The 12,588-nt window shown below is 43.4% G+C and overlaps 1 protein-coding gene across 1 annotated transcript; it reads left to right on the top strand.

Annotated features, from left to right (window-relative positions):
• Window positions 1-6,422: 6,422 nt before the first annotated feature.
• Window positions 6,423-12,188, top strand: LOC145413273 (lactosylceramide 4-alpha-galactosyltransferase-like). The gene is made up of 6 exons (XM_080283001.1): window positions 6,423-6,436; window positions 9,584-9,679; window positions 9,935-10,128; window positions 10,534-10,757; window positions 10,994-11,210; window positions 12,052-12,188. The coding sequence occupies exons 1-6, from the start codon at window positions 6,423-6,425 to the stop codon at window positions 12,186-12,188; spliced, it is 882 nt and encodes a 293-aa protein (XP_080139127.1).
• The last annotated feature ends 400 nt before the right edge of the window (window positions 12,189-12,588 follow it).

Raw genomic sequence — 12,588 nt, 5'->3', positions numbered from 1 at the left:
CAAGTCTCGTCGCCAGACTCCAAGGCACAGATGACTTGAGACCACATCGCATCATTACGTTGTTCCGCTTTTACCGTGTCTGAGGAATACTCAGCAAGAGCAACATCCTCGGCTATGGTAGCAGCAATGTTTCTACTCAACGCGTCGGCTACAACATTTTGACGGCCTGGTAAATATCTGACCTCTGGATCAAACTCCATTATCTTGCCAAACCAACGCGCAACCTTACCGTGCAAGTTTTTTCCTTTAAACAAGTCGCGTATGGGTGCATGGTCAGTTAAAACAATTATCCGGTAGCCAAAGATAATATCCCGGAAATGTCCTAACGCCCACATGACTGCTAATGTCTCCAAATGTGTCGTCAAATAGTTCTTCTCTGGGGGTCTTAGTGCCCTACTAGCATACGCTATGGTATGTGTCTTACCTTGCTCATCCTTCTGCTGTAACACCGCTCCCAGACCCAGACCTGAGGCGTCCGTGCACAGATAGAAAGGTTGAGTATAATCAGGAAACACTAATACGGGTGTTTCTGACATGGCTTGTTTGAGCTCGTTGAAGCTTTTCTCTTCCGAGGGTCCCCATTTCCATGCAGCGTCCTTCTTAAGTAGCGTTGTTAAAGGTGATGCTATGATGGCATACCTGTGGACAAAACTCCTATAAAAGCCAGTGAGGCCTAGGAACGATCTTATCTGATCCTTGTTCTGTGGTGTAGGAAAATTTATTAGGTCATCTAGATACGCTAAGACGTCTTGCCCTAACATCTCGCCAAACAATTGGTTTATCATCCGCTGAAATGTTAAAGGAGCATTACTCAGTCCAAAAGGCATCCGGAGAAATTCAAAGTGCCCACGGTGAGTGCTAAAAGCAGTAATGGGACGCGACTCTTCGGTCAGCTCCACCTGCCAACCCTGACGCTGGATCCAGACAAGTAAACACAGTATTTCCCTTACCTAATGATTGAAGTAAGTCTCGCAGATGCGGAATCGGGTAACGATCCGGTACCGTTTGTTCACTTGCCGAAAATCCACAACAGGTCTCACACCACCGTCCTTCTTAGGCACTAGAAAGAGTGGTGTATTCCACTGCTTCCCTTTGGCTGTGCGGTAGATGGTATGCGGGCACATAAACTGGATTTGTACCAGGGCACAAACCAATATGATGCTTCACCCTATCCGTCCTACCCAGCGCTTCTCCTGGAAGTGCTACTACGTCGGAAAATTCTAAGGAGGGCTAGGAGTCGTGTTTTATGGTCTACATTATCCGTGACCTTCACGTATTGCTCCAGCTGTTTTTCCTTAGCCAGACGTACGGTTCCGACTGAGTCGTTGCTTGGAGATGTAACTACAGGAGAGATCACCGGCACGTCGTCGACTTCCTTTATGGGGGCACTATAGCACATCAAGTCGCCCATATAACAACCATCTCTGAGCTTAACTGCGCCACCACTCATATTTGCGATGAAGAGGGGCGTCTTCTGGTCTTGGCCAACGCTAGTCAGAGTCGATTCCAGCGACAATGCCTTATGTTTTACAGTCTCAGTTAAGCATGCTACATCAGTTCCCACCGACACGTCAGGTACTCGGACAGGAATTTTACAGACAGTTCGACTGGGTAAGTGGTGATTACCACTCACTATAGCCCTGACTTTCTTCCAGTCCATACCCTCCACTTCGTGTGCATCCGGGGACTCCCTTGATGCTTCACTTGTCGGGGTCACAACTGGTTGGACGGCTCCTGATTGGATGCCAGTTCCAGTTCGTGTTGCTGAGGGATTAAGGCCTACAAACTCTTTCCCATTAAAGATGGTTTCAAAGCCTAGCCCATCAGCTGGCAGAGGAAAATCCTCAACCACATAAAACGTAGCACGTAACACAGGAGATCGTTTATCTGCCCTCAATGTCAACGGCACCTGGCTTACAATCTTCATTCTACTCCCTGTCACACCTGTCAACATTACATTAGGTGGTGATAATGTCCAGTTTGTTAGAGGCATTTCACTTTTAAGTCTTTCCAACGCTTTACTAGAAATAATGTTTGTACATGCCCCTGTATCTACGATCAGGGACACTTGACCTTTCCCTATGATCCAAGGAATAGATAATAAGTCCACCTTAGTAATAGCTGCCACACACGCATCGGTGGATTGTACTATTTTAATTACTTTGGCGTGTGGCCCCGAGCTTCCCCCGAACTAGCTTGGTTTCCTAGTTTCTTCCTGTTTTCAATGACAATGGGGCAGTAGTCTGTTTCATGAATACAATGCCCATGTATGGCACACCACCTTGTCCCCTTTGACTTCGTGGCCTTGGTCGGGTTTGGCTGTGGAGAACTAGTACTGGGTTGTTTGTTACTCACCTGCTTCCCAGAACCAGGCTCAGACGTGGCAGTCGAGTTGGCCTTGTCTGCATGGTGTGCCGCCTTTTTAGCATGCCAACATTTTTTGTCTGTATGTCCAGCCTTTTTACACACTGTACAATACTTCCCAGGAGGTTTCTCTGTGTGAATGGCTAGGACACTACTACCCTCTCCTTCAGCCTTTGCCATTAGCTTAAAGCTCATATCAGGCAAAGATGTTTCAGGAGGTCTTTTCGGCTGCCTAAGTACATGAGCTCGAGTAGCAGAGTTCAAACAAGCTAGAAACTGTAAATATTCAAGTAACCGAACAGCTCTTTCAAAAGTCATTCCCAAAGTCAAGTCTCCCCAGCCCGATTTCGGTAAGGCTTTGCTAGCCTCTACATAACAAGTGCCTGCCTTCGCCAAAGCTTGATTCACTAAACAGTTAGGGTACTGCTGAGCCCTGTTTACATACCTGAACACCCAAGCATCTCGCACATAGCAATCACTTGCAAAAATGTGGGTTAGGGTTTCCTTAAACTGTTCATAATTCTGAGCAGTAGGCCCAGAGTAAAACAAGGATGCCTCCATCATTTCAGAAGCATGAGAATTTGATTTGATATTTGCTTTCACATGCCAAATCTTCTCCGCATCACTAGCAAGCTGTCGCCTATGTATTTGGGCTTCACAGTCCCTCAAAAACTTGTGAATATCATAATTGTCTTCCCCAGTAAACCGTAAACTTGGTTGTGCTGTGGGAAGTACTTTGATGTAGTCTGTGTTTGAAGGTGCCTGAGTAACAATAGGCCCTTGAGACTGTCTGACTGGCGCAACAGGAGGTAAAGTCTGTGGGATACTAGCAGTAGTCAAGTTAGTGGATGCCATATTAGTCTGCCACAAAGGAGGAGGGTTAGTCTGACCTTGCACGCCCATATTGTTAGTCATGCCCCAGGTATTTGGATAAGGGCCCTGGGTTTGCATGCCAATATTAGTATTCATGCCCCATGCATTTGAATAAGGAACAGAAAATAAATTCTGTCCAAAACCTTGTGGTGTACTGAAAACATCAGAAGTATACACAGGTATGTGAGTGGCTGTAGTACTATCACTAATGACTGGATTTTGCATATCCTGAGTGACCAAAGGTACTGTTGTAGTCTCAACTTCCACAGTCTCCTCACTAGGATTACCCTCATTAGCAAGACTAGTGGCCATTTTGGATCTAACTGATTGCTCTGGGACTGTTGAATAAGTATGACCAGAACGCAAATGCAAAACGTTCAAATCCTCATCCTGTCCTTCAGAAATATCCTCATCACCTTGATCCTCAATATGTCCTTCACTCATTCTATATGTCTGAGCACTTTTATTTGATGTTTCAACCCACTCATAAAATTCTGAGTCTAGTGGGATTTCCTGGTCTCTGTTTCCCCTAATTCTACGTCCCCACTTTTTCACTGTATCCATCCAACCTTGTCAGTAATCCCCTCCCAGTTACAAGAAGATAAACCGACATAAAAAAGGATAGTTATGGTAAGTGACAGAGAACGGGACACATAAATTACAGAAAGTATATTTATTTCAAGGGAATTCTGAGAAACCTTTATTTCCACTCATCAACTAACTAATGTGTGTTGATTCAAGTGTGTGTGTGTGTGGATTACTATGCATGGACGCTACCTAGATATGAAAGTCCAGGATGATGTTCCACATTCCACGTTCCACACTCCACCAGATTCCTCCAACCATACGCAGCAGCCCGCCCGCTGTGGGAGTTAGCAAGTGACTGGTTCTCCCTGTACCACGCCAGGCCCGCCGCTTTTGGTCTCACTCGGCTCGCCTCGGCCGTGCCCGTCTCTGGAGTTGCTAGAAGTCGCTAGCTGACCCACTCCTCACCGCACTGGCTTGAACTCCCCTTATCTCGCCTCTCGCACACGAGCGAGATTCTTGCCAGTTTGCGTTTGAAGATGGAGATATCTCGCACACCACAGGGCGAGATAACTGCCAGTTTGTGCTTAAGATAGGAATCTCGCACTGGCAGAATAATGGGAGGAATTAATATTTACCACTCCAGTTTATCTGCTCCACTTAACTCACTGGTAATTAGTCCCCTTACAACAGTAGAGTAAGATTTTCTGTTTCACCTTCAGGAACGAGCGATTGCAAGGGTTACTGGTTCACAGCATAAATCCCTTTAGCACGTATCGTATCCCAGCACTGGGCACCAATTTAATGTATCGGTACACGGCTAGCACTAAATATCGTGCCACCGCTAGCACCAATAAAATGTATCGTCGCACTGCTGGCCACCAATTTAATGTATCGGTACACGGCTAGCACTAAACATCGTGCCACCGCTAGCACCAATAAAATAATGTAGCCGTTATGGAGTAGCAGTTGACTACATATTAAGTGTTCTGCTGTATAGTATAACTAGACCACCGTGTTGGATCGACGACACTGTCTGTAGTACACGTCAGCTACTCGCCGTCACTGCCCGACACTTCCCACCAAAGGTCCTCTGCCACGAGAAGGTGGAAGCTGGTCTGTTATTAAGTGGTAGCGTAAGGTGACAGAAATGAGCAGATTAAAGCTCTCTTTATTGGGCACAGAATAATATAACTGCGACCCGAGAGATATGTAGAGCGACACAACCTCCCTTTAAAACTGTAAAACGGCCTCTGACGCTGTACACTCACCGAGCCGACTAGGGCGCGGTGCTGAGGTCAGCTAAAAAGTGAGGTGCCGAGCATTACATATACTCTGGGCTTATGCAAAAAGTAGAGATAAATGACAGCTCTACTAGCACATTATACACCTCTATAAAATGGTATTAAGTACATTCACATATACCAACATAATAAATGGTTCCCCAGGACTTTACACTTACGCACTATTCAGATATCTTTTCACTTCTCCTAACCTTCATTTTATAATTGAAACAGGGTGGCACTTATGGTCTGCCATCCACCTTCTTCTCTATACCACAGCTAACAGCGAAATGATATTTGGTTGTTCATCATTCACACTTCATTACACACTGTTAATTATGACTAAACAGCTTTAAAAATTATTATGTAAAATGTGTGATACTACAACTTCATATGGAAAAAGATGTTGACACCAGAACAATCTGTCTATTACCTGTCTACACTACATCACCTGTCTATTACCTGTCTGCACTGCATCACCTGTCTATATGAACCGTCTACACTGCATCACCTTAATCTCTCTCTCTCTCTCTCTCTCTCTCTCTCTCTCTCTCACACACACACAGTTACCTTACTCTCCATCCCTCACAATTACCTCCCCCCCCCTCTCTCTCTCTCTCATAAACCACCTCAAGTAGCTCCCTAATTACACAAGCGCGCACACCTGCTCCGTCATCCACACAGGTAAGACCACAGGCAGTACGTGGAGGTGAGGTGGGTTAACAAGAGACCCACAGCAATCAGAGAATCGCCTATCTTCCCAGTTCAGTCTGAAGAAAATTTACAACTGGCGAAATACAATGAAAACCATATCTCTGCTAGTGTGTGTTTCGAATAGTTCCGATTTTTTTGTTATGTATTCGCAAAACTCTGGAAAGGTACTTGTGTCTCTGATAGTAAGTTTGCCAAAGTTATTATGGTGACTAGCACCATATTCGTGTTGATTTCGTTATAGCCCAACATTAAAGATGGGGGGCAAAATTACACCTAGAGTTCTTTTTTCTGAACTTGGCTCAGATTTTTGTCCATCTGCAGCTTATTTCACGTAGCTCAGTGGTAAAACAAAACAGCACTATGACTTTACATCGCTGTCATTGCACTTTTTTGTGACTAGCATTATATTCTAATGCTAATACCTTGCTGCAGCTCAGGATACAGCATAAAGAGACGGTAATTTTTGGCTACGTTAGAGCAAAACGGGTATAAAGTGAACAGAGTACGGTAAAAATGATTACGCTACATAAATAATGACCCTTGTCAAAATCTAGACGGCATTAAGCAGGTATAAACAAATAATTAACCGTAACTACCCCAGGTGTTGTGAGAGGGGGGATTATTCGTACTGTAACTGTTTTCACTGCTCACTCACGCGTTCGAATGATGCAGGTAAAGTGAGTAGCTCCGTTATACCTCCTTGGATCCAGGTGGCTCACTTTTTTTTTTTTTTTTTTAATCATGCTGCACTCAGACGATTTCACTCAACTGGGAAACGATTTGTAATAGTGACAGGATTTATTAGGGCTCTATCATGCAGAGGTGTGTGGTACGTAGAAGGACTACTGGGCCTTGGGAGCAGGCTGTGAAGCCTATGCCCAGAGTCGGACAAAAAAAAAAAAAAAAAAAAAAAAAAAAAAAAATCTCCCGTTCAAAATGTCTTCCATAACTGAATAAAATTGTCCGAAGACTGCATGACTAAAATAATACACCCACCCACACACACACACACACACACACACCCACACACACACACACACACACACACACAGGACTCATGGGTTTATAAGCTTTCCTGTGATTGGTTCACTTGGCTCTTTTCTTCAGGGTAACACCAAACGATTTTTTTTCCTTACTGAGAATTATTCTTGGCATGCAGAGGCTTCAAAACCTATCCGGTTCAACTGAGAAAATCCAAGCAAAAATAACACTGAGTCACCTCTTCTCAGCAACTGGTACACCTAACAATCCTTTGAAACTAACACCAGACGATTTTCTTCAACTGAAAGAAAGCCGAGCATTCAGGAGGCTTCAGTAACTACAGGGTGACTCAACAGAAGAAGCACCAATTGTGTGGCTCTAAAACAAACCAAGTACAGCTTTTTTTCGGGGGTGGGGACGGGGGGCAGCTAAGAATGTGTCTAAGTTACCGCCAGACGATTTTATTCAGCCGAGAAATCCTAACAAATAAAAGAAAAAATTGCTAAAAGGGATATCGCTTAATCCCCTCAAGCATGTTAAAAGATTTCGACGTCACATATTTCTTCAGCATTAACCCTTTCAGTTCGGTGACGTCTTTTGTGTTTTTATCTTGCTACCTTCAGACGATTTTGTTTAAGATGCGAATTTTCGAAACGGGGGGGGGGGATGCCCTCATTAACCCCCTTTATTTCAGAGCTTTGCATATTTAGCGCGCGTGTGTGTGTGTGTGTGTGTGTGTGTGTGTGTGTGTGTGTGTGTGTGTGTGTGTGTGTGTGTGTGTGTGTGTGTACAAATAACTAATAACTCTAATGCAATTTTTTCTTCTATCATCATTTTTCTTTGTTTCCTCAGGTCTGTGTTTTTTCCGAAGAAGAGCGATGGCAAGGCAGAATAAGGGACGTCTCACCGCTGCTCTGCTTGTGTCTGTTCTCCTCACCCTCTCTTTCGTCACCATCCACCGTTTAAACCCACTCGCAGAAGGTGAGAAAAATATCAATCATCATCATCATCATCATCATCATCAATCATCACCCTTCAGTCTAGAGCTATTCCCAACACGTAAGGAAAAATATTATTCACTCTGTATCATCTCCCTACCACCATTATCATCACATTTTTCATTCTCCTCTTCCCCCCACCGACTATACCCTGTCGGAAGATAAAACATTAAAAATAATAATAGTAATAATAATAATAATAATAATAATAATAATAATAATAAAAATCATCATCATCATCATCATTTGCCACCACCACCATCCGTCACCTACACCCACATTCACGAAAGTCATCCATCATCATCATCATCATCATCAACACTGAACAAATATGGCTCAGTGATAATCGTGTTCGTTTTCCAATCCCGGTGCTCTCAGGTTGGGTTCGAATCCATTTGCGGCGGACATTTAAGCTGAAAACTGGTAGAATATCCTCTCATATACTGTAATCATTTTACTCAAACTTGGCCTAAAACTGCCCTCTTTCCACTTTGAATTCTGAGTTATAACAGATGACTTGCACTCGGATACAGTTACTTGTCACGAAGAAGTGCTATGGAGAAAACACAGCTGCAATGTTGTCTCTTCTGCCACTAGGCTACGTAAAAGCTGTAAAACGGACGAATATCTGAGCCAGTCATGTAAAAGAATTAGGCTATACGAACATGATAAGAGACGGAATCAAGCACGCAGACACAGCCAATAAAAATTCATTACATATATTTCTGCTTTAATTTTCTTGTTTACTGTTTGCCACATCTTTATTGAAAAGGTAATGGATTATTATATTATTTGTACCGGCACCTATCCGTCTTTATTTTCACTTTTATTTATTTTTACTAATTGTCTAACTTATTTTCCCCATTTTTCATAAACTTAACCTTTTCAGTTACCATTTATTTATTTATATTTTTATTTATTTATTGCAGTAAAGACTAGTGGGAGAAAATGGTGGCCCTGGACCTCCTGGATGAAAACAGACTCCACACACCTACCACTCAGGTCCGTTGCAAAATTATCTCGAATTTTTTTTTATAACAATTAACACTCTCAGGCTCTTATCAGGACGCAAGAATAAATCGCAAAATACGCGATCGGATTTGAAATATTAAGAATTCCCGACCTCCTATAATGTAGCACGAAGGAAAAAAAAAAAAAAAAAAAAAGACAATTTGAGGTAACACTCAGGCTCCTACAGTATGACTCATTCTCAGGTGAAGTACCATCAGAAGGGAGGGTGTGTGGGAGTAACAAGTTTCGTAATGATAAAAATTAAGTCTTTTACACAGCTTTGGATAATTCTTAGCTACGGTAATATTCTTCATTAATTCCTTCACTAGGAGAGGGTGTACCAAGATGAAAAAAACAGTCTGACCTCAGTTAAGCTAAAATTATATAGACAGTATCATCACGAATCCGATGAGGTTATTATTATTATTATTATTATTAAGTTCTTGTTGTCTTCAGGTGTCGTGCGGAAGGGGTTAGTAATAGCTATATTTAAGATTTCGATCAACGAAAGTCTCTCCTAAAAAGAATAAAAAATGTCTGATGCTAAAGAGAATAACAGACGTCCTCGGGCTGATTGGACTAACCCCTTCACACAGGCGGAGTCAGCGGTTTATAATTCTTAATATACGATATCTTGTTCAGCCGAGGGAAAGTGCTCTCATAGTGACAGGATTAGTGAATTTCATATGTAAAATTTCCAGCGTGAAAAATATCTCCTAAATAAAAGACTCTGGAAGTAGCAAGGAAAAAAGAAAATTAACCACCGGACTCAAAGAGGTCAAAGAATAGCCCCTCCCCTCCTTCCTTCTCTCATTTTGTGTTTTTCCCTTACAGTGTTGGATCCCCTGACAAAGTGGACGCCAATGTGTTCCTTATAGACTCCTCCAACACGTCCCACCCCACCTTCAGGGCGTGGTGTGCTGTGGAGAGGTGAGATTTATACCATACTCCAACCATACTGCTATCAAACTCAGAGATGACTAGCACCTTACTCTAATGTTATTCTGTTGTTACAACTCATCGCTCAAAATGGACAGACAGCAATTTTAGGCCCTGTTAGAGTAAAGAGAGTATAAACACCTCAGGGATTAAAGTAATTCAAACGACTAAATCTGACCACTATCCGTACTACTCTACACCGTGACCTTTACCAGAGCCGTGACCTAGTCCTGTGATTTTGGTCAGCTGGGCCCTGAGGAACCCCCACCTGGACGTGTGGTTCCTGCTGACCTCGCACGCCCTAGACAACACCGACCTCCTGGCCAGCCACCTCCTCCACCGCTACCCCAACCTGAGGGTGGCCAGAGCACCATTCAGGCTTTTCAGGGGGACGCCGCTGCTCAACCTGTACAATTCGTATGCTTGGAAGGCTGAGAGTGGTGAGTGACCGCTTAGGGTGCCTTTTTATCTCTAGTCAAATATATTGGACCCCCATTCGCCAACCCCAACCAGACTTGAAAGCACATCTTGAAATGAACTGCCTATAACCTCCGGTCTTTTAAAAGCACTGTGTCCAGGCACCTCGAAATGAACGGATCTTGCATTTGGTTCTCTATTTTTTCTCTTGAAAGGAACATTCTTGTGAGCTTCTACTCTTTGCTCCCTTCTTCCTTGCATTAACAAAATATACAGATGCTTTTTTGGGCATGATCTTAAGATATTATTTACAGTGACCTAAACAGGCCTAATGTCCGAAATTTGCACTGCAAGTATGACCATCTATTTACAACTAATGCTCACAGGTAACACACGTTGAGAAATGATGGTGTACCGTTTTGCCGTAGCGTGGCCTGTGAACCAACTCAGCAACATGTTACGCGTGGTGTACCTGTGGCGTTGGGGCGGCGTGTACTCGGATACGGACGTGGTGTGTCTCAGGCCCTTCACGCTGCCCCTCAACGCCGTGGGCTTCTCCGACCCCGGGGCTGCCAACAACGCCATCATGGGTTTCACCAGAGGACACGCTTTCCTTATGGACCTTATGGAGGATATGGTGAAGCACTATAAGGTAAGACACTGAGGGTAATATTTGCACCAACTGCCCCCTTCTTTAATCCTAGGGGTGTGAATTACCTGCCTTGCATTTTATTTCGATTAACGACAGACGATTTTTTCACTATGGTCAAAAGATAGCTCTAGCATTTTATTCCAGCTAGACGATTTTATTCAGAAGAAAGAGAGTCATACGAGCCGAGTGTTAAAACTGTCACAGGAGGAGGAGGATTAATACTGTAACTCCCACAGCCTGGTCAGTGGGGCTTAATAGGACCAGCTGCCGTGACCAGGGTGCTGCAGGACTGGTGTGGGGCCTCTACTTTAGCTGCTCAGGATGGATACAAACATTTATCTTGTGGCAACGTGACCGTATACCCGAGACACTACTTCTACCCGCTGCGAGTTGAGGCACACCACCGCTACTCCGACGCTGACAGTGGCAACTACTTCGATAAGGTCAATACCCGTAAATTTCCGACGATAGTTCACGGCATCACAGTACAATGACACTTATTTTTTTCCCCTTTCTTCTTCTTACAACTTATTTTTTCTTTTTCTTCTTTTTCTTCTCCTTCTTCTTTTGACTACATTATTCCTCCCACCATTTGCGACGAATGGGTCAAAGTAACTCCTTAAGCATCTCACTACGATGATGTATATTTTATTCTTGCTATCTCAGACAATTTTTTTTTTTTACCTTAAGAGATCCCATCACAGCAAGAGATCCATCCAAGACAGAATAAGTATAATCTCTCATATACTCGTATTCCACCACTTCGTCCTTCCATCTCGATCTATCGCCTCTCCTCTTGCATCAAAGGCCCCCGAAACCAATAATCTCTCTTGCGGCAATTTTGTCTAGATACCCTACTGCTTTAAGAACTCTAAAATCAACCAATCAATCAATCAATCAATCAACCAATCAATCAACCATTCTCATTACAGTCCTGCCAATTTGTCTTTCCATCTCCATCAACTCTCAGTCCTCCCCTCTCCATCTATCTCTTCTCCATCCACCTTTCCTCCTTCCACGACCTCAAGACTATCATTCTCTCTTACAGCAATTCCGGGAGACGTTCGCGCTACACACCTGGAATCGCTTCAGCCGGGATCACGCTTTTAAGGCTGGGAGTAGAAGCATTTATGACTTGGCGGCCACAGCTCACTGCCCGCTCACCTACCGACACGCTGCTCTACGCTCATCGTATTTCTAGCGCTCCACAAACAGGCTCTACGCTCATTGTTCTCTTAGATATTCCTAGTGCTTTATAACCCAGATTTACAGTTACTACTTTCGTTTTCCCCAGAGCTCCACAACCAGGCTCTACGCTTACCATTCTCATCGTTTTTCCTGAAATTCTATATCCAAGATCTGTATTACCAGGCTCTACGCTCACAGTTTTTCTACCAGTTCAAGCTTCACTATACTGCCATCTACTGTTAAAGCTCTGACACTGTGCCCTATACTCATCGTACTTCCTGAGGTCTACTACACTGTGAATTACTCTCGAAACTTCATCATGGCTCTACACTCTGCTCTACTCTCATCTTATTTCTAGAGCTCCTATACCCTTTGATCTTTATTAAAAGCTCCATTTGGCTGCTCTACTATTATAAAAGCTCTACTTTTCTGTGATTATTATTTCTCAATGCTTTATTTTTCATGGCTATAACGCTTAATACTGATAAACAAGACGGACAGCTAAACATGAAAACAAATAAAGATAAAGAGATAAATGAGATACATGACCAGAAGGTAGGTAGGTAGATGGGTAGGTAGTAGGTAGATTGGGAGGTAGACAGGTTGGTAGGTTGACAAGCAGGTAGGTAGGTGAATGAAAATG

Source organism: Coenobita brevimanus, chromosome 95 (genome assembly GCF_032717465.1).
Source record: "Coenobita brevimanus isolate Jiangsu-jjx chromosome 95, ASM3271746v2, whole genome shotgun sequence".
Lineage (NCBI taxonomy): Eukaryota > Metazoa > Arthropoda > Malacostraca > Decapoda > Coenobitidae > Coenobita > Coenobita brevimanus.
Note: the sequence above shows the minus strand (reverse complement) of the source record. Positions and strands in the feature narration are given on the sequence as shown.

Coding starts and splice junctions, on each gene's coding strand:
- LOC145413273 (XM_080283001.1), top strand. Junction 10,758..10,993: donor ATATGGTGAAGCACTATAAG/GTAAGACACTGA, acceptor TAACTCCCACAG/CCTGGTCAGTGGGGCTTAAT. Junction 11,211..12,051: donor CTTCGATAAGGTCAATACCC/GTAAATTTCCGA, acceptor CGTTTTCCCCAG/AGCTCCACAACCAGGCTCTA.